Source organism: Bos grunniens, chromosome 27 (genome assembly GCF_055505025.1).
Source record: "Bos grunniens cultivar Pamir isolate PY7600 chromosome 27, Bosgru_T2T1.0, whole genome shotgun sequence".
NCBI lineage: Eukaryota > Metazoa > Chordata > Mammalia > Artiodactyla > Bovidae > Bos > Bos grunniens.
Genome location: NC_141191.1, coordinates 41,703,773 through 41,726,644, shown reverse-complemented (window position 1 = coordinate 41,726,644; position 22,872 = coordinate 41,703,773). Strand labels below are relative to the sequence as shown.

The window sequence follows — 22,872 nt, the reverse complement described above, 5'->3', positions numbered from 1 at the left end:
TTGACCTATATTTCTGTCTTTGTGCCAGTACCATACTATTTTGATGACTGTAGCTTAGTAGTATAGTCTGAAGTCAGGAAGGTTGATTCCTCCAATTTTTCTCAAGACTGCTTTGGCTATTCAAGGTCTTTTGTGTTTCCATACAAATTGTGAAATTATTTGTTCTAGTTCTGTGAAAAATACCATTGGTAGTTTGCTAGGGATTGAGTTGAATCTATAGATCGCTTTGGGTAGTACACTCATTTTCACTATATTGATCCTTCCAATCCAAGAACATGGTATATTTCTCCATTTATTTGTGTCATCTTTTATTTCTTTCATCAGCGTTTTATAGTTTCCTATACATAGGTCTTTTGTTTCTTTATGTAAATTTATTCCTAAGTTATTTTATTCTTTTCATTGCAATGGTGTATGGGATTTTCCCCTTAATTTCTCTTTCTGATTTTTCATTGTTAGTGTCTAGGAATGCAAGGGATTTCTGTGTATTGATTTTATATCCTGCAACTTTACTATATTCATTGATTAGCTCTAGTAATTTTCTGGTGACATTTTTAGGGTTTTCTATGTAGAGGATCATGTAATCTGCAAACAGTGAGAGTTTTACTTCTTCCTTTCCAATCTGGATTCCTTTTATTTCTTTTTCTTCTCTGATTGCTGTGGCTAGGACTTCCAAAACTATATTGAATATTAGTTGAGAGTGGGCACTCTTGTCTTATTTTTAATGGAAATAAAAGCAAAAATAAATGAATGGGACATAATTAAACTTAAAATCTTTTGCACAATGAAGGAAACTATAAGCAAGGTGAAAAGACAGCCTTCAGAATGGGAGAAAATAATAGCAAATGAAGCAACTGACAAAGAATTATTCTCCAAAAATATACAAGCAGCTCAGTTCAGTTCAGTCGCTCAGTCGTGTCCGACTCTTTGCGACCCCATGAATTGCAGCACGTCAGGCCTCCCTGTCCATCACCAACTCCTGGAGTTCACTCAGACTCACGTCCATCGAGTCAGTGATGCCATCCGGCCATCTCATCCTCTGTCATCCCCTTCTCCTCCTGCCCCCAATCCCTCCCGGCATCAGAGTCTTTTCCAATGAGTCAACTCTTCGCATAAGGTGGCATCTGAATGCAGAGATCCAAAGAATAGCAAGAAGAGAGAAGAAAGCCATCCTCAGCGATCAGTTGAAAGAAATAGAGGAAAACAACAGAATGGGAAATACTAGAGATCTCTTCAAGAAAATTAGAGATACCAAGGGAACATTTCATGCAAAGATGGGCTTGATAAAGGATAGAAATGGTATGGACAAGCAGTGCATGTAACTCAATACCAGAATAATGAACAACCCAATCAAAAAGTGGACAAAGGACCTAAACAGACATTTCTTCCGAGACATACAGATGGCTAATAAACACATGAAAAGATGCTCAACATCACTCATTATTAGAGAAATGCAAATCACAACCACTATGAGGTATCTATCATCTCACACCAGTCAGAATGGCCATCATCAAAAAGTCTACAAACAATAAATGCTGGAAAGGGTGTGGAGCAAAGGGAACACTCTTACACTGTTGGTGGGAATGCAAACCACTACAGCCCTTTTGGAGAACAGTGTGGAGATTCCTTAAAAAACTGGGAATAGAACTCCCAAATGACCCAGCAATCCCACTGCTGGTCATACACCCCAAGGAAACCAGAATTGAAAGAGACACGTGTACCCCAATGTTCATTGCAGCACTGTTTACAATAGCTAGGACACAGAAGCAACCTGGCTGTCCATCGGCAGACGAATGGATAAGGAAGCTGTGGTACATATACACAATGGAGTATTACTCAACTATTACAAGGAACACATTTGAGTCAGTTCAAACGAGGTAGATGAAACTGGAGGCTATTATACAGAGTGAAATAAGTCAGAAAGAGAAAGACAAATACTGTGTATTAATGCATATATATGGAATTTAGAAAGATGGTACTGACGATCCTACATGAAGGAGACACAGATGTAAAGAGCAGACTTTAGGACTCAGTGGGAGAAGACGAGGGTGGGATGACTTAGAGAACAGCACTGAAACATGTGCATTACCATCTGTGAAATACACGACCAGTGCAAGTTCAATGCAGGAAGCAGGGCACCCAGAGTCAGTGCTCTGGGACAACCCAGAGGGATGGGGTGGGGAGCGAAGTGGGAGGAGGGTTCAGGATGCGGGGGACACATGTATACTGGTGGCTGATTCAAGTTGATGTGTGGCAAAAAACCATCACAATATTGTAATTATCCTCCAGTTCAAGTAAGTTTAATTAAAAAAAAAAAAAAGAATCAGGGACTTGTTAATAAACCAAATTCTCTAGGCCTAACCCCAGGGTTTTGACTTAATATCTCCTGCACAAGGCCCAGGAATCTGCATTTAACCTCAGATGGTTAAATGCAGATTTAACCCCTCACTCTGGGAAGCACTGCCTGAAGGATCCTGTGTGCTGTGAGGTGTCACCAGACAAAAGGGAAATAGCAGAATATCAAATATGCAACTTGCCATTTCTTTTCTTCCTGTTTCCATTTGTATGTTCCCATTGTAATACATCACAAACAGTTTAAAATAGGAATTATTTCATAAACAGTATAATCCGTATGTAACTCCTTCTTCAGTGAAATCAAAATTATATTTTCAGAAGACGAGGCTGAAAGGCAACACTGCATTCTCAGAAAAATAATTAACTTGTTTTCACAAAACAAAATGAAAATTTTCCCTCAAATGTTGATTTATGAATTATGATGTGGAGAATCTGAGAAATCTAATGTAGGCTACTTCCATTCTCTTACTGAGCATGTGTATTAAAAGTAGTGATGGTTTCCTGTTGGTTAGCAAGCAAGTTGGTTAGCAAGTTGATTGCCTGTTGGTTAGCAAGCCATTCCCGCGGCTCCTGGGGGTGTAGGGCTGGGTGGGAGTGCCCTCGGACCAGGGAGAGGAGGGCGGGAGGGGCAGCACCTGCCGCAGCTGGCTGGTGGGCTGGGGAGCACAGCCATCTCGTGACACCTCAGTGGAGCCGCCCCTTCCCACCGGGCGTGGACAAGGAAAAATGGTACTCAGGTCTGCACCACCCGCTTTGGGCAGCTTCTCTGCTACCCGGCATTTTCAGGATAATAGTATTTTATTAATGAAGAAATACCTTAATTTCCCTTTAGTGGCAAAGATGTGTGAATTGATTGTGTGACCATTTGGTACAGACACTCCTTATCCTGAGAAATGATTTGAATCCAGTTGAAATTACAGTGTACATTTCCTCAGCTGGCCTCTTTTTTAATTCAGCTACTTTGTGATTCATTTTACAGTTTCCCTGCCATCCTTCTCCCTTGGCATTTAATCTGTTACAAATTTAAGTTTACGAGGAGTACAAGAGCTTTGATGGTTCCATATTTATTAAGTGAAGATCAAAGGTCTTCTTTGCCTTTTTTTTTTTTTTTTTTTTAGTTTTTACACATCTGTAAGGGATATCGTTACGTTTCAGATGACAGGTTTTCTTTCCACCAAAGAATTTAGCATGAGAATGCCTTCAAGCATTTGTTCTTCTCTAAGCTCTCTAAATGTTCTCTGATTGTAAGCATACCACCATCACACATGGAATTTCATTCAGTATTATATTTCAAGAACATCAGGAATTCAACACACTATTCTTTATTGCCACCAGATATAGCTTTGTTCCTGTTCTTTCCACAAAGCCCTTTTTCTAGTTAAGACTGGCTTGAGGGCTTATAAAAGGGTGTACAGTCAAAGGTTGTTATTTTCCTAAATAGATCCTGTAGAGAAGAGGGCCCTCTGTTGTTTCTGTCTGGACAAGGATCATCAACATATTTATTTAAAAGATGGATCATGGATGGAGACAGATATAAAGCAAGCAGAAGACTCCTGTCCCAATATATAAAGAACTAAGCATCAGTAAGAAAAGGACAAAGAATCCAACTGAAAAGGGGGCAAACTATCCCAACAGGCAACTGCAGAGCAGGGAGCTCAAACGATCAACAAATGTAAAAAGGTGCTCAGCCGCCAGTCAGCAGAAAAACACAGAGTGAAGCGGCAGAGTACTGTCTCACACAGACGGTAACGGCAGAAATCACGGTTTAGTTGGTGGGAATGGAAGTTGGTGCAGTCATCATGGAGAACAATATGGAGGTCTCTTAAAAAGCTTAAAATAAAACTACCAGATCATCTGGCAGTCTCATCCATGGGCATATATTCAGACAAAAGGATAATCTGAAAAGATACAGCACCCCTGGACACCCCAGTGTCCACAGCAACACTGTGCACAACAGCCAGGGTAGGGAAGCAACCTAAATGTCCATCAGCAGAGGGCTGGACGAAGAAGACGCAGTATGTATACACACTGGTGTGTTGGTCACAAAAAAGAATGAAACAATGTCTTTTGCAGCAACATAGACGTGACCAGAGGTGATCATACCAAGTGAAGCAAATCAGAAAGAGGAAGACAGATTTATCATATATCACCTCTAAGTAGAATATAAAAAATACAACAAACTAGTGAATAAAACAAACAAACAAAAAACAGACTCACAGATACAGAGGACAAACTAGTGGCTACCAGTGGAGAGAGAAGCAGGTAGGGGCAATAGAGAGGTAGGGAATAAAAGAAGGGTTATTACGGGATCATATGAAATCATTGTGTGAAACTTTGGAAAATTTTAAAGTACCATAAATGTAAAGAATCTTTCATTCAGTAAAAAAAAAAAAAAAACAACTCTTAAAATTCTGAAAAAATTCCAGGAAGTGCCAAAAAAACAAAGCTTGAATCTGCCTCATACCAGAAACTATTTGCATAGCATGTTTATATTGTATTAGGCGTTATAGGCAATCTAGAGATGATTTAAAGTATACAAGAGGATGTGTGTAAGTTGTGTACAAATACCATGGCATATTATATAAGGGAACTGAGGAGTATCCTTGGGTTCGGTACCTGTAGACAGTCCTAGACCAAACCCCTGTGGATACTGAGGGATGACTGTATACGTAGGTAACATTTAAAGAGGGAACCAACCTGGCTAATGAACAAGATAAACTGAAATCTCACAGTAGTCAAGGAAATGGAAGTTAAAACTAGGTATTTTTCACCCATCAGATTGGCAAAAAGAGCAACGCTGTTTTAATTAACTGGTCTACTTTGGGCTGCAGTAACAAATCGCATAGACTGGGGGCTTCAGCAGCAAACACACATCTCTCACAGCGCTAGAAGCTCTGAGATCCGGCCGAGTCCCTGCTGGACGCCCTCCCCTCTTCCTGGTTTCCGATGGCCTCTCTTGAGGTTCTCCCCTCTCTTCTCCTAAGGGCAAGAAACCCATTCAAGAAGGTCCCACCTTCATGTCCTAATTCTCTCCCAAAGGCCCCACCTCCTAACACCATCACATTTGGGGGTTAGGATTTCAATGCATGAATTTGGGGGAGGGTACACAAACATTCAGGCCATGACAGCAACCTCATGCTCTATAAACACACATTTTAAAAAAACCACTCTGTGCATTAGGAATTCAGTAGTGGTTCAGCTTGGCAGGTCCAACTATGTGACTCCTTCTCCTGAGGCGTCCCTGAAGTCTGGACGGGGCTGGAGGGAGTCCCTGGTTCCTCCCCACACCTGCTCAAGAGGCCTCCTAGCACAGCAATGACCTTCCTCCAGAACAAGCAGTCCAAAGAGCTTCCCTGGTGGCTCAGACAGTAAAGAATCTGCATGTAATTTGGGAGATCGAGGTTCAATCCCTGGGTAGGGGAGATCCCCTGGAGGAGGAGATGGCAACCCACTTCAGTATACTTGCCTGGAGAATCCCATGGACACAAGAGACTGGCAGGCTACAGTCCCTAGGTTCCCAAAGAGTCAGACACGACTGAGCGACTAACACACCAACGCCAAGGGCAACAGATAATTTTCTGGGCCATTTCCTGTGAGCTGTCTTATGCTGCAACTCCCATCAGGTGCAAGCAGTTAACTACATGATGACCAACTGTAGCCATGACATTGTTGTTGTTCAGTCGCTCAGTTGTGTCTGTGATCCCACAGACTGCAGCACACCAGGCTTATGTCCATGACATAAGCTGTCACAGTTTTGAGAACTGGTTTCAATGAAATGGGAACAAATCAACCCAGGAAGTGAAAACTAACTGTACCTAAAACAATCAAGAAGATGCTGGTCAGACCACCGATGACCAATTTCCCGTTCTCCTTCTGCCCCCAATCCCTCCCAGCATCAGGGTCTTTTCCAAGGAGTCAGTTCTTCGCATCAGGTGGCCAAAGATTGGAGTTTCAGCTTCAGCACCAGTCCTTCCAGTGAATATTCAGGACTGATCTCCTTCAGAATGGACTGGTTGGATCTCCTTGCAGTTCAAGGGACTCTCAAGAGCCTTCTCCAACACCACAGTTCAAAAGCATCAATTCTTCAGCACTCAGCTTTCTTTATGGTCAAACTCTCACATGCACACATGCCTACTGGAAAAACCATAGCTTTGACTAGACGGACCTTTGTTGGCAAAGTGACGTCTCTGCTTTTTAATGTATTGTCTAGGTTTGTCATAGCTTTTCTTTCAAGGAGCAAGCGTCTTTATGAGACTGCTTGTCCTGCTCAAGTTTTTCACACAAGGAGTCTTGGTCCATTTACCACCCAAATGCTTACTACTGTGCTGAAACCAGACACTTCACAAGATAGGTGGGAGTCAGGTCTCCCCAAGTTTACCTATTTGGCCACTCCATGATCTGTGATTAACTTCAGAGTTTGAGAGTTCCAGAAAAATTTCTAATATTCAAGACATATTAATAAATTTAGAGGTACAAGCTACTTTTCTTTTAAATGTAAGTTTTCAGCAAGAAAGTGATCCTCAACAGAGTTTGACTACAATTAAAAACAAAATATAATACCATTGTTTCAGAATTTCAGTAGGTACTTTATGCTTGTAAACGCGTTACTGGGCGACACAGGGTGAGAAAGTCTGAGAAGGTACTTTTCTGGCCAGGAGAACTGGGCACTCCCTCTGCAGACTGCCAACACAGGCCTCTGCGGGTTGGGGCTGCAGGGGTCATCCTTCTCACCGCCCCCAGCACTCCTGCACACAAACACTTCACACATGTTTACTCAGTTTAACTGGAGAAGTTACACCCAGCACAGCATGAAAACTCTTGATATATTGTATGGATACTGAATAATACAGTTACATAGTTTCAAAGTCAAGAAAAAACACTTTATTCAATGAGGTAGATAAAAATACTCAAAAATAAACTCAACAGTAAAGCATTTTCAGAAGTGCCCACATACCATGGATTTATAATATATCTTTGAATTTATGCAATGTTGTTTTCATAATTCTTGGCTATTCAAGTGGTTTTCAATGTTTAGCATACTTAAGATTTTTATTTAGCCAAAGTAACCACTAAAAAAGATGTAACGCAAAATAATTTATTTCTTAAATGCCTACATATTTACAATCATAAAAATTTTCATGCATTATAACATGAGATTCATGTTCACATTTATTAAAAATTTAAAACCTTAGGAAATCTATTTCAGCTACTTATGGAAAAATTAAAGGCTGATCAGAAACTGTCAAATTACTATTATTAGCTGAAGATTTCATCATAATCCTGAATAGCATTTAGTCATGAATACCTTCACTTTACTTTTAAAGCCAACAATTACAATTTTTAAGTTAAATTCTCATAGTGGGGCACTAAGATTTCACTCCAAATCAGAGTCACATATGGAAGGGAGCTTTTAATTCGAGGTTTCATTATGGTCCATGGTATAAAGACATATTTTCATGAGGGTTACATGATGGATAGCCAACAGGGAAATGTGCTACCAGAGGGGAGCAGACTGCCAACTAAGCATGCACGGCACCCACAGACTACTTTAGAACAAGCTCTGTCCTCGATTACTGCCAGCTTCTCTGTAATGTTCAGGTTCTCAAAGGTCACTGAATTTTATAATTATCTCCAAACAATTTTCTTCATGGTCGTTTAAGCTTTGTCTAAACAGCTGGGTGTGTTGCCAAGCAACAACACCATCTCCTCTGCTTAATTTTGCTTCCAGAGTAACTTCAGTGGCCCCAGAAAAGTCGTGATAGGAGCGAAGTGTTTTATCTATTGGAGGAAAAAAAAAATTAACACTTTGCTTTCGATAAGAACACAGAGATAGCTTTGAATGCATTTTATATAACTACCTTATAGGTAAAAATCAACCCTTAAAAAATAAATACAAATTATTCTTTATGGAGGAAATGTGTCCTCTGAAAAAGAAATGATTTTTCTCTTTCCATTTGTGCTTTACAATAAGAAACATGAGGCCTTTTATTATAATGAGGTTAAACTACAGGTTTTAAATGAAACATTTTTTTTTTTAACTGTAGTAGTATGAATAACTCCAGGGTAAGAAAAACCCTTAACTACATTTCAAATAAGTACAACTGCTCTTCAGAGCATTAAACACACCCTTTATGATCAGTTCTCCAGTCAGATGCTTACCGCCTGTCAGTTCCGCTTGTGCGGTATCAGATCTCAGTTTCCACTGTACTGTCCCGGTCTCAAAGGTCTGACTACTTGTCCGAATGGAAATACTATCTACTTTTAGGCCAACTGACCCACATTCAAACTTCCAGGAAATGTAAGCGTAAGATGATCCTTCCTTGCGGGCTAAATACACCTGTAAAGAGGGAAGGGAAAAAGGGACTGTCAGAAATAATCAAACAGTGTAAGAGCACAGACCGTCAGAGTCCATCACATGTACTATGAACAACTGGTTATTAAAAACCTCATTTTTCCCCACTGCAAAGATTTTTACTGCTACCAATTTCTCATGTTACTAGCATCTCTTGCTAGGGATGGAAGATAATATTTGAATGATAGGTGCATGAATTAGTATAGCCCTAAGGCTGTGCGCTAACCAAATTTTGGTGAATTATATTCTCTTTTAAGTGATTAAGTCCAGCTATTTAAAATGAACTTTATGATGAATCTGGATGAAAATGAAGAGTCCTCTTAAATGCAATTATTCCTTAATTTATCTTCTTTTCTAAGCCTGGATTTTCAGATAAGCTTTCCTAGAATGAGATGGGCCACACCCTATAAACCAAGAAATACCTCAGTCACTGCTAAAGTAATGGTGCTGGTTAAAAAGGTCATGTCCACGCTCCTCTCGTGCCTCTCTGAACAGGACGCTCCCCTGTCAACATGCTAGAGGAGGCGTCCAGGTTCATCGAAGCCTCCAGTCCATCTGCTCTCACAGGTTCATCTACACTCTGCAAATGCTGATACGAAAACGGATGTCCACTCACCCCGGCTCAACCCCCTGAGAATCTGACTCTTTAATCATTTATGCCCAGTGTCCAAACTCCCCACACAACAATCTGGGCATTATAAGTCATGGGGGAAGGAAAAAACCGAAAACCTCTTTCCTCAATTATATGGCACTTGTCAATATGGTCATGACTTTACTCTCATTTTTCTGCAACTGCCTAATTAACGCTTTTTAAATCCCACTTCGTTCATATCAGTTGCCTGGTCTAGAACTCACACCAACTGCCTGCCTCTTACATTACATCCAAACTCTTGGCTTTCATGGTCCTCCAGAATTTCATCCCACCTTGAACTGCCAATACTCTGTAACCCAAGTATAACTATTTCAGACGTACTTATATTATGTAACTTTACCAAATCATAAACTACTCTCTAGGGCATAGGTTCTGGATTTACAGGGTTTAATAAACACTATTTATTTGCACCAGAAATCTGCACACACACATACACTCTTTCAGAAACATCTAATCTACTTCTCAGGGGCAAACAGCTGGAAGTACCACAAGAAACACACCTGCCATCCAATTCCATACTATTCTAGTTTTCAGTCAAGTAAGTCAATCACTGCCAGCACGCTATTGATATTTCATTCTACTCGGTGACCTATAGTTAGTTTTCTTTCAGGTTAAATGTGTCAGCTAATCTGAGTTCTCAGAATCAGCGAGGTGGTGATAATAAAATCATTAAACAATCAGTCTCCAAGGAAAACGACTTAACCTCCTGAGACCAGAAACACACACCCCCCCTACTGTTGTTCTGCAGAGCAGACCTGGGTGTGGGCGCTGCCGCCTGCCCAACTCCAGGACCTCAGCCCGCGGGCAGCCACCGCAGCCTCCCTGCAGGGGACCTAGGCTCAGGGCTGCACCTGTGCTCCTGGGGGCCAGAGGGTTCACCTCTGCTGAACGACAGGGCCTGTATGGGTTATCCATGACTTCACTACTCCTCCAAAGCAGAGGTTAGTAAAGGGGGTCATCTGAAAACAATGAGCCAAACAGAGGGGTTACTAGAAGAAAGGTGGTGGAAAGAAATGAAAAGACCGGGGGAAAGTGATCTTACTTCTGTGTGTCTTCTACGTCCTGTGTGTTTTCAGAGCTCAGTAGCTTCAAATGCCCCCACATAAAAGTGTAGGCATATAAAACAGGATAGTCAAGTCAGGTTAATCTCAAATTTAGAGCTGCCCCTAAGACCTGCCTTCATTGTATCAGGTGGGTCTGGGCCAGAACTGTTTTAACTGTCACAAAAGGTTTCTCATAGCTATTGAACCTGTCTAAGAATTGCTTTTTCTAAGACTCACATTTTTCAGTTCTAAAGGCATCTGTTTTTAATGACTCTAAAAAGTTAAAAGACAGAATTCATCATTGAATTCTTAAATGCTTAAATAAACCTTTAAACACACTGTGAGCAAATACAAGTTCCCTTAGGTTAAAGAAGGGCACATGGAGATAAAACAGGTCCTATTTCTATTGAAAATTCATGTCATCTTTTTTGCACAATATATTCTATCTGTAGCATTTTAGCCAACTTATTTAACTCAGCATTTTTAGAGGCAGTAGGATGTTACTATATAGAGTATACTCAGTTAAGCAACTTAATCAAAACAACAGGATTTACATAAACCTCCAATTGTAGTCCTGTCTATGTGTAAAACCAACAGAACTAATAATTATAATTTATTTAGAAGAAAAAAATACTTTATAACCTCTTAGTCAACTATTTGCTCTAAAGGTGAAAAAAAGCACTTTTGTAACTGCTGCCTGGTCTGTGTTGCCTTTTAAACTCATAGGTGAGGTGCCCTGGCCCCGCTCCAGCATCTGTGAGGACAGAAGGCACAAGACCACCTGCGAAGAGGGGAGACCGCCGGGCTGGGGACAAGCCGTGCCGCTCACGAGGCACCCCTGACAGAACCGGTCCTGCGGGGTGTGGCTGTGACCACTGCCCTCAAGACTGAGAGCAACATGCAAGTCAGCTTCCTCCCCTATCTCCCATTCTTGTGAAGACCTTCACGGAACAATTTTCTGATGACTACATGCCAGGCTGGTCAGCCCGCTGCTCTGGTTTCCTGGAGGTCTGGTGTGTACTGCTCTTGTCTGAAGTGGTTCTCTAGCATGCTCTTAAAAATCAGCATTCTGCTGAGGCTGCTGAACGAGCTCTAATTAAGTTCACCGTGCAGTCATGCCTGCGTCTCCAGCAGAGCAGCTGTATTTCAAGTCTTCCTCCAATGCGAGTTCATTGCCCTTGCTCAGGAATCTTATTTCTGGTTATTCCATTTTCTCGATGAGGTCTGTCATGAACACCGTCAGTTCCCACTGTCTCGTCCACACTTCCCATGCTTCCATTCGCAGCCTCTGGATGGCCAGTGTGATGATGGGCTTCCCTCGCCTGAACGCCTGCGTTGTTTCCTACTGCATAACTGCAAGGGCACCCAAGCCGCTGGGGCCTGACCGTTCACCCCTCTGACCTTCCTTCCCCATATTCCCCACGACCCCCTTCTCTGAGCCTGCGGCTGTTTCTCAGGTCGGTGCGTCTGCATACAGTGTTGCTCACGTCGCGCTCTGAGAGGCTCCTCTGCTGCCGCCTCCAAGGCCGGCACAGACCTCCCTCCCCCTGCCAGGCCCCCGGACCCGGCGGCTCCTCCGTCTCACACGGCGCTTCCCTCGCTCGTCTCCGCAGCCAGTCCGCGTGTCTTCCTCTGGCACAAGTGGACCCTCGCTTCAGGTCTGCCTCGAAATTCACCACTAGATCCTAAACGCTGAGCACAGTGTCTGATTCTGAATGACTGCATCAATTCCTGACATCATGTCATGCATCAAAAAGTATTAAGGTGACTCTAGTGGCAAAGAGAATAAAACTGTTCAAAAATACAGAGCATCTAAGAACATCTAGAAAGTGCCCCTTAAAAAGTGAACTCTTAGTAAATTCTCTAGCTTTTTACGTTCCTTTCAAATCCAGACATCGCTGAATGGTATATTCAGCGAGTCTCTGTGCTCCTGGGAGAGGGAAAGGCCTTTTCTTGACACCCACCGACCGCTGCACATGCCCCGCCATGGCCCCCGCGAGGAGACTGCGAGGAAGAGTGGGGGAGACGGGTCCTGCTTCTGGTGCAGTCAGAGTCCCTAGCGGGGAAATAGGACAGAGCGAAAATACGGGTTCAGGTGGAAAACCCACGTTTTTAAAGGCAATGTATTGCTTCTGAATTACCAGTTTCTACACGTACAGTTACAATTCTAGCATTTTTCATTTAGAACTGGAAATGTATTCATTCAGCTTTAAAAAAACAAAAAACAAAACAGGGCCCCTTGTAAAAGTACATGAAGGCATACACTTGAGTAGGCGTGTCTGCATGTAATGGCCCTCACATCTCATTTACCTTACTCAGAAGCTCTCCCACACAATACACCCGCCTGGCCGTGAGACCTACTCAGAGGTCTGGACGCGCGGCCGCTCCCGTCTAGCCGCGCCCCTCTCCTCCCAGCGCTGGGCTCCAGTGCCGCCCGCTCCACGGAGCTCTCTCTGCCCGGCTCCTGCAACCAGGGTGTGTCTCCCTCCAGGAGTTTCCATGCCAGTGCGCTTGCGTCCTTGTGGGCACTGCGAGTGGGCACAGCAGGTGCTTGCGGGTCAGGACCAAGAGCCTGCACGCTGGGGAACGCCTAGCACAAGGATAAGCACGGTGCTGATGCTCAAAAACACCAGCAGCTGCTCATCCGTGACTCTCCTGCTACATCCACTTGAGTGTCTCACAAGTGAACAACTTCACACCTCTCACCTGGCAGGTTAAACAGGCCCATAAGCTCGTTCACTCCCATGAAATCTATCAGCAATAGCGTCAGATCTAGGGAGGGCATGTGAGTAGCTCTGCACTTATTTTTGGTGAGTTTTTCTAAGGGAGGGGGTAGTTTAAAAGCAAAGCCTCCTTCTTATTACAGATACCATGTGACAACAATGTACACACTGGTACAACGAATCACCACAGTCCCAGCGTCCGTTTCTTCCATTAGTTTGGAGGAAACAGAAGAAATAAACCAATCTTGCTGCTCAACCAGCCACAATCCCTTGAAATGGAAGCACGTCGAATGGTTAGCTCTTGGGACTCTGAACGAAATGGTATGGTACCTAGTAGCTTGCTTTGTAGCAGGCAATCAATACATATCCACAAAGGAAATGGGTAACAATATACTCCACATATTCACCCAAAAAGTAGTTACATGAGTTGCTAGTACACATTTCCCCCCCCACCGCCCCCGCCACGAAAGAATTAAATTTGGCCTCTGATGAAAACAGGTACTTTCTTGATACGCACACACAAATTTCTAATGGACTTTTCATTAAACATTGGGAGCAGGATCTTCTTTTACAAGTTTAAGGATAACTAAACATAATTCTCATATTAGTTTTTACATTAAGACCAAGTGACAAATGAAGCCAATCTCTATTTGTTTAAAGAATGACTAAGATTTTAAACAGTTTCATGCATTACGTTACCATGTTCCAGTCTGTTTCAACTTTTCTGAATATGGATTCCATTCTCCACACACCATTCTCCCATCCAGAAATGGTTTGGTTATTACTTGAAATTCGGACATAATAATTTTTTACAATGTTATAGCAAAGGTGGAGCTGTTTAGAAATCTTCTCATTTTCAGAGGGGATGAACAGGGTTTCTTTACTCTTGGAAAAAAAAGAAGAATTAGTTTTTCAACATAATGGAAAGCAGGTGCACAAAGAGGTACTGCTGTGGAGAGGGTCACGTGACCCCGCAACGGGGAAGCGCAGTGGCGCCGCCGGGAAACTCGGAAATTCTCCTACAGGCTAAACATCATCAGTGTGGCGCTGACATAGCAACAGACATTAGTAAGCAGCAAACCAGAAACAAACTGCAGCTGTGACTTACATTTCGGGGACTCTGCATCAACATGAATTCACTCCCACCACCACCACTTAACTGGACACAGCAGTCGTCTCCTACAGCTGAGTCCTAGCTTTCAACTCAACCTCTCCACACGGATCAAAACGACTGCTAAGGACGTGAACGGGGACACATCACTTACTTGTCTAACTCGCTGCACTGACCTCCTGCTGCAGAGACTCTAAGCCCCTACGAAGGTGGCCAGGGCCGCACACGGCTCGTCCTCCACGACCTCCCCCACCAGACCCCACGCTCCTCTTCCCTGCTGCCTCCACGCCCCCACTGTGCCCCTCCTCCTTTAGCTCCTTACAAAGCCAGCTCCTTCCTGCCTCGGGGCCCTGACACGTGCATCTGGAAGGCTGTGCTTGCTACTCTCCAGCTACGTGACTCTTTTTCCCACTCCAGGCCGCAGCCAAAGGTAATTTCATCAGTGTCCTTTCCTGATGCTAGAAGCGAGGACAGGATAGCTGGAAATGATGTTCTGTACGGGTGAATTGCTACAAAAGCTTTTACCTTAAAATTGCAGGCAATTTTGCATTCTCTTACAAAATAAATCGTTTCTTTTAATGCAAAATAGTCCCCTAAATTCCTGAAGTCACTGAGCGAATCTAGTTTGAGAAAGATGCTACGTTTACCCTGTGTCTGCATGGCACAGACACCAAGCCCCCTCTCCCTTACACACGAGCACAGGTGCCTGCAGGTCAGGTCAGTCCTCCTTGAGGGGGGATGGGGAGGTGCCCGTGTAGCAGCCTCCCTGGTCTCACCCATGAGAGGCCAGTGGGACCACCCCTCCCAGTTCTAACACCAGAAATGTCCCAGACACCGCCAAAAGTCTCCTGGAAGGTAACATCACCCACTGCTGAGAACCACTGCTCTAGTCTGAATCAATGTCTTGCTTTTTAACTAATCATTGACTAATCAATCAAGATAGTAGGTAACGCATTTTTTTTTTTTTGGTTAAACACTGGGTATCAGGTATTAACCAATGTGAAAACTTCAAATGTACAAGGCAAACTAGTACAGCCACTATGGAGAACAGTGTGGAGATTTCTTAAAAAACTGGAAATAGAACTGCCTTATGATCCAGCAATCCCACTGCTGGGCATACACACTGAGGAAACCAGAAGGGAGAGAGACACGTGTACCCCAATGTTCATCGCAGCACTGTTTATAATAGCCAGGACACGGAAGCAACCTAGATGTCCATCAGCAGATGAATGGATAAGAAAGCTGTGGTACATATACACAATGGAGTATTACTCAGCCATTAAAAAGAATACATTTGAATCAGTTCTAATGAGGTGGATGAAACTGGAGCCTATTATACAGAGTGAAGTCAGTCAGAAAGAAAAACACCAATACAGTATACTAACACATATATATGGAATTTAGAAAGATGGTAATGATAACCCTGTATGCGAGACAACAAAAGAGACAGATGTATAGAACAGTCTTATGGACTCTGTGGGAGAGGGAGAGGGTGGGATGATTTGGGAGAATGGCATTGAAACATGTATAATATCATATATGAAACGAATCGCCAGTCCAGGTTCAATGCATGAGACAGGATGCGCAGGGCTGGTGCACTGGGATGACCCAGAGGGATGGTATGGGGAGGGAGGCATGAGGGGGGTTCAGGACAGGGAACATGTGTACACCTGTGGTGGATTCATGTTGGTGTATGGCAAAACCAATACAATATTGTAAAGTAAAAAAAAAAAAAAGGAAATAGGTATTGTAAGTAAAATAACTAGAAAACTAAAAAGAAAAGAAACAAATGTACAAGGATTAGTAAGTAGAATATAAAATATCTTAGAAAGTATTTACAAATGTATAAATAAGAAGATAATTCCCTAGAACCTGTGATTATTATTGCCACAAGGATAAGGTAAAAAATAAAATCAGTTTATTATTTTTAGAAGGTGATTTTCTAAATATGAATTAGTATACTAGCAGGTAACAATACTTTGCCATTCTTCTCTTCTTTATCAAAGATATTTCATTATCAAAGATATTTCAGAGTACTGCCATAAACCAGATGGAATTAAAAATTTTAAGTAGCATTATCTACTACTTTACCAAAGAATAATTAATTACAAAGGGAAAAGAAAAATATGTATGTTACTGAATATATCATTTATAACATTAATATTTCATAAATGCTTTAAAATTTAAGGTTAAGACAAAACTCCTTCTGGAAACATCACTAATGTTTCCTTCTTTGTCCAGCTGATGTCAAGATATATAGTTCCCTAATTTTTTAGGACTGAGTTTTAAAATAAACATCTATTTCTAAAGAGAAAAATGACTTTTAAAATTCTCAGCTCTAAAATGAACTCCATAATTGAGAAATTTTTAAATTTTTCAAAAGGGAAAACAATCTGGGCATATAGCCCAATTCCTATTTTTAAAGTTTAATTAATTTATATGCCATGCAAGAGGAAGCACACTCATCCGTGAAAAGAAAAAGAAATGAAGACCTAAATACCCATATTTTAAACTGAACACAGCTGTGAATGACATTGGTCTTTTCAAATTGGCTTCATTTAGACTTCTACTTGTAATGTGCACTGCATCAGCAGTGATTGGAGTTATCTGTTGAATTCAGATCGTTATTCTATGGCTGAACCACCACTCTAACTGCCTGCTAAATATGATGAGATAAATTTAAAAGTAAACAATGTTGACTAGGGATAATTCCCCACTCTTCCTTTATTAGAGAAATGAGGTGTAATGATGGCAAATCTGGAAAAAGCAGATATAAAACTCTGTTTGGTAATTTTCCTTTCAAGCATTTTTCATTACTTATCTTCTTAGGTGTTTATAATAAATGCTTTCTAGTGAGTCAACTTTAAGCTCCCTAAGGGCAAAGAACTTTCTTAATGTCCATTACAGGGCATAATGCTTTCAGCTAGCCTCTAACTCTAGGAGTTATATTCCCATTGTTCATCACTTAATTTTGAGAGATTAACTGACAATATTTACAGAAAGTCTGACTATGTCATAGTGTAATAGTACTCACACCAACAACTTCTAGCCAAAACTAGATGTGGTCAAGAATGCAGTAAGAAACGAACACTGTCACTAGCGGAACGACCCGGATTTCTACTGTGTTCCCCACTTGTACTGAAAGTTTTCACAGCACTGAACAGGACCTGACAAAGATGATATCTGAAAGTTTAAAGACAGACATTCAGTGTCATTATTCAGCATCAAAATGCAAAGTTTAAAACAGGGGGAAAAAAGATATATATGTAAAACTGAATCACTCTGTTGTAAACCTGAAACTAACACAACATTGTAAATCAACTAAACTTTGATAAAAAATAAATTATAATAATCAGACTACAGGGTTTCCCTTGTGGTCCAGTGGTTAAGAATCCACCTTGCAATGCAGGGACAGTGGCTCCATCCTTGACCCGGGAAGATCCCATATGCTGCAGGACAATTAGCCCGTACACCACCACCACCGAAGCCTGTGAGCCCCAGAGCCTGTGCTCCACAAGAGAAGGCGCCGCAGTGAGAAGCCCGCACACCACAACTACAGAGCAGCTCCCGCTTGGCACAACCAGAGCAAGCCCAGGCACAGCAACGAAGAGCACAGTAACAAACAGATAAAATTAAAGAACAGAAAACCATCGCAATTTCCAGAGAAAATTAGTTTCTTATGGAAAAAAATCACAGTATAATACTATATACCACTAGAAATGCTAACATGAAAAAGACAGGGAACCACAGATAAAGACGTGAAAAAATCTCACTTATTGCTGGGCAGAGTGTGAAGCGGTTGGGAAGCCGCCGGTCCTCACACTCCGACCCGGCTCTTCTGCCCCCGGTTGTGTACCCACGGTGAGCACACACAATGCTCACCGAGGACATGTCTGCATGTGTTCACAGCAGCAACGCTTAAAAAACCGAAGGGTAGTTGATGACAACACTGTGTTACTTTCAGCTGTATGGCAAAGTGGTGCAATTATACATATACAGGGCTTCCCAGGTGGCTCAGTGAGTAACCAATCTGTCTCCAATGCAGGAGACGCAGATGTGGGTTGATCCCTGGGTCAGGAAGATCCCCTGGAGGAGGGCTTGGCCACCCACTCCAGTATTCTTGCCCGGAGAATCCCATGGATAGAAGAGCCTGGTGGACTACAGTCCCTAGGGTCACAGATGTCTATTTTCAGATTATTTTCCATTATAGATTATTACAAAACACTGAGTAGAGTTCTCTGTGCTATACAGGAGAGCTCTATCGTTTATTTATTTTATATACGGCAGTGTGCCTCTCTCAGTCTCACACTCCTAACTTATACTCCCACCCCTTTCCCCTTTGAGCAATCAGAAGGTTGTTTTCTATGTGTGCAAAGTATGCTTCTATTTTGTAAACAGATTCATTTGTATTACTTTTCAGATACCTCATATAAGTGATATCATATAATATCTGTCTCTAAGTTAATATGATAATCTGTACATCCATTAATTGTTGCTGCAAATGGCACTATTTCATTATTTTTTAATGGCTGAATACTATTCCATTGTATAAATACAACACATCTTCTTTATCCATTCATCTGCTGATGGACACTTAGGCCGCTTCCATATCTTGGATATTACTGTAAACAGCACAGTACCACAATTTTAAACCAAAATTGAGAAACAAACTAAATACCCTATAGTGACGTGGATAAGTTACAGAATATCCACACAGTGGGATACTGTACAGCAGTGAGAGTAAATGTACTATAAACATACAGCAGCAACTATGATCTCACTAAATAGCGTAAGAGGAAGAAACCGCCCACAGAAGAGTACATCCTGTATGATTCCATTTACATAAGGCAGAATAACAGGCAAAACTAGTCCCTGATGTTAGAAACCGGGATAAAGGTCACTCCTAGGGGTGAAAGGTGGTGACTAGTCGTTACTTCTCATTCTGGTTAGTGGTTATGTGTTTAACAGTTTGTGAAAATCTGTTAAGCTGTGCACTTATAATTCATGCATTTTCATGTACTTCAGTAAAAGTTATAACCACACTAGAAATTTACATAAAGTAACAATAGAAAAGTCCCAATTTAACTGTTTTGCTAACTCCTGTGTGTAATTATACTACATCAATCCATTATTAGCTCTCTTCAAATGTTTACACTTTGTAATGATTACTCTGCAAAGTTCACTGAAAGGCAGTGGTCAGCGGGTTTTGTGCATGAAAAGGGCGCGGGACAGGAAGTGGGACAGTGAGGCGGTCGTCGGGCTGCAGTGAAGCAGATACCTCTGGGCCCGCTTCGCCTCGGGCGAGTCTCCAGGCCAAGGACCCAGACGTCCTCCCTCCAAGCTCTCCAGGCTGAGGGCTTCTGGGAGAGATGAATTCAACAAGTTCCACAACAATCCTCTGGAGAAGTTCTTTCCTTCTGTTTTCTGACAAAGATACTTGCCTCTGTAATTCAGGTTTAAAAAAAAAAAATCATTAAAGATTAAGAGAATGCAGGGGTCCATCTGTAAGCAGGACTATAATTAACACATTTGAATTTTAACAATGTCTGACTAACCAACTTTATTTTCATAAATACAATTATTTGGAAAATAAAAACGACACTGTGGAAAGTTAAGATGATTTTCTAACTTTCATGTTGAGAAATCATTTAGCACCCATATCCAATTTTCCACACCCTTTGCGTATGTGTGCATGTGTGGGTGCTCAGTCGTGTCTTACTCTTTGTGACCTCATAGACTGTAGCCCTGGAGAAGGAGATGGCACCCCACTCCAGTACTCTTGCCTGGAAAATCCCATGGACGGAGGAGCCTGGTGGGCTGCAGTCCATGGGGTTGCAAAGAGTCGGACACGACCCAGCAACTTCACTTTCACTTTTCACTTTCATGCATTGGAGAAGGAAATGGCAACCCACTCCAGTGTTCTTGCCTGGAGAATCCCAGGGACGGCAGAGCCTGGTGGGCTGCCGTCTATGGGGTCGCACAGAGTCGGACACAACTGAAGCGACTTAGCAGCAGCAGCAGCAGACCATAGCCCACCAGGATCCTCTGTCCAAGGGATTTCCTAGGCAAGAACACTAGAGCGGGTTGCCATTTCCTGCTCCAGGGGATCTTTCTGATCCAGGGATCGAACCCATGGTTTCTTGCCATCTCCTGCACTGGCAAATGGACTCTTTACCACTGCACCACCTGGGAAGCCCTTCCATGTCTGCTATTGGCCCAGATTTTAAACAGAGGCAGAAGGTTCTGAGTAAGACCAGCTGTCTGGTGAGAAGATGAAGAAAGCAGGGGACCACACACACACATGGCACCTGTTTGAATGCAACAGAAAGCTACCATGGTGGCCCAAGGGAAGAAGCAAACTGAGGCGAACTGAACTCCCTGCCAGGCACCTGCCACCTACCAACCAAGCGGCACGGGGAGCCACGCTTCCAGCAGGCAGGTGCACTGGGACGCCGGGCACAGATGCAGCAGGCCCGCCAGTGCTGGAGGGCGGTCTCTGAGTCCAGGCCCCTCCCACGCTCCAGCAAACACCCCGGGGTTTCAGCTGAGGCACTCGGAAAGGCTGCACACTAGGGGTATGGCAGAAGTCCAAGTAGGAGGAGACTCACCTTGGATCTCAAGCACTGTAAGGTGATCTGCCCTGTTCTAACTGCCTGCCAGATGCAAATTTAGTTGTTTTTTAAATCATGAAAAAAATTAATAATACACATATATATGGCTGGCTGACTTAATAGCTGAATTCACTCAGTCGTGTCTGACTCTTTGTGACCCTGTGGACTGTAGCCCACCAGGCTCCTCCGTCCATGGGATTCTCCAGGCAAGAATACTGGAGTGGGTTACCATTTCCTTCTCCAGGGGATCTTCCCCACCCAGGGATCAAACCCAGGTCTCTGTAACCTCTGAGCCACCAGGGAATAGTAAAAAAAATTTCAGTACACAAAAGGAGTATAAAGTCAAAGCTGAAACTCCCCTTTTGGACCCCTAGTTCTCCTCAGAAATAAGCACAGTTAACAATTTCCTGTGCCTTCTTTCAGAAACTTCTCCATGTAGATATATGTAAGGGTAATTGCATGTAATAATATTCAAGAGACGCTTAGAAAAATAAGGCTATATATATATATATATTTTTTTTTTTTTTTTTTTTTTAAAGAGGAGAATTGGTAAAGACTTTTACTTATTTGGTCACCCCTGGCAGCACGTGGGATCTCAGCTCCCTGACCAGGGAACGTGGGCATCGAGGCGCTGCCCTCTGCATTAACAGAGTCTTCAACCACTGGACCTCCAGGGACGTCCAAGGCAGAATATTTATGTCAAGTATTACATATATTGAATTTTTTTTTCACTTTGAAATGTGGCAATTTAAGGCAAAAAAAAAAAAACAACCCAAAACCCCCCAAAAAACACACACCCACAATATTTAAAATGAGTCCTCAAAATTTTTAATGAAAAAAAGACATTTAACATATTTAAATATTTTTGTTTGCATACTACTTAAAGAACTGCAATGGGTTAAAAATTGGCTATTCTTGATTATATAAAAAATTTCAAATGTCTTCTCAAAACTGACAAACACCTATCACATACCTGCTTATTAAGTCCATTAATAGTTTCTCGAAGTACTTCCTCTTTAATTTCAGTTCTTCTAGAGATTACCTCTTCATGTTTACAAGAATATCGCCAAGTGACATCAACCACCTCGAATTACAAGACACAAATATTTAATAAGATTACAACCATCAACATTAATTTGCTAAACACCTAGAATGCATGCAATTCTTAAATAGAAATTTTTAAATGCTAATCTTTTCATTAAAATTTTTAATCTGTAGAAAAAAATCAAATATGCTTTTTATTCATATTCTAACTGGTACACAAACAAGGAAGACTGTGATTAGGAGATAAAATTTTCCCAACAATTAGCTATCAGAATTTATCTACAAAGCTGATCTCATAAAATTCAAAAAATAAAAACTCCATTTTATTGTACTGAATATCTAAATAGTAAATATATATACATTATAGAACTGTTTCTTGGCAAAGGTGCAAAGATAATTCAGTAGACAAAATAATCTTTTTCAACAAATGGTGCAAATGGTGCTACAACAATTCATTATCCATTTGCAAAATAATGAATTTCAATTCACACCCTGGACTATACATAAAAGTTAACCCAAAATGGATCACAGACACAAATGTAAAACTAAAAGCATAAAACTTCTAGAACTTAGGAGAAAACTTAGGAGAAAATCCTTGTGGCTTGGGATAGGCAAACATCTCTTACATGTAACATCAAAAAGCAAGATCCACAGAAGAAGAAATCGATGAACTGAACTTTATCAATTTTTTCTCTTTAAAAATCATTAATAGAAGTAAAAAGACAAGCCAGACAGGGAGAAAATCTTTGCAAAGCACATATTTGAAAAAGGACTTGCATTCAGAATATATGAAGAACTCTCAAAACCCAAGAATAAGAAAATGAACCACTCAATTAAAAAAAAAATGGGCAAAGAGAAGAAATGGATGACAAATAAGTCCATAAAAAGCTGCTCAGTATTCGTCCTTGAGGAAATGCAAATGAAATCACTGCACATCTATTAAAAGAGCCAACAAGAAAGTCAGACCATACTGCTAGCAAGAGT

At 41.8% G+C, this 22,872-nt stretch overlaps 1 protein-coding gene across 7 annotated transcripts in view; it reads right to left on the bottom strand.

Moving 5' to 3' along the window:
- Positions 1-7,210: 7,210 nt before the first annotated feature.
- The window catches only part of NGLY1 (N-glycanase 1), a 59,105-nt gene continuing 43,443 nt past the window's right edge, over positions 7,211-22,872 (bottom strand). For 3 of the 7 annotated variants that reach the window (XM_086380762.1, XM_086380761.1, XM_086380766.1), the window contains exons 8-12: positions 21,818-21,928; positions 19,512-19,676; positions 13,822-14,007; positions 8,512-8,689; positions 7,211-8,130 (exon numbers count right to left, since the gene is read on the bottom strand). In XM_086380762.1, coding sequence (XP_086236888.1) covers positions 7,955-8,130; positions 8,512-8,689; positions 13,822-14,007; positions 19,512-19,676; positions 21,818-21,928 — 816 coding nt within the window. In that variant the 3' untranslated portion in view covers positions 7,211-7,954. The remainder of the gene's footprint in view (positions 8,131-8,511; positions 8,690-13,821; positions 14,008-19,511; positions 19,677-21,817; positions 21,929-22,872) is intronic. The other 4 variants (XM_086380765.1, XM_086380764.1, XM_086380767.1 and 1 more) reach the window with 2 other exon arrangements.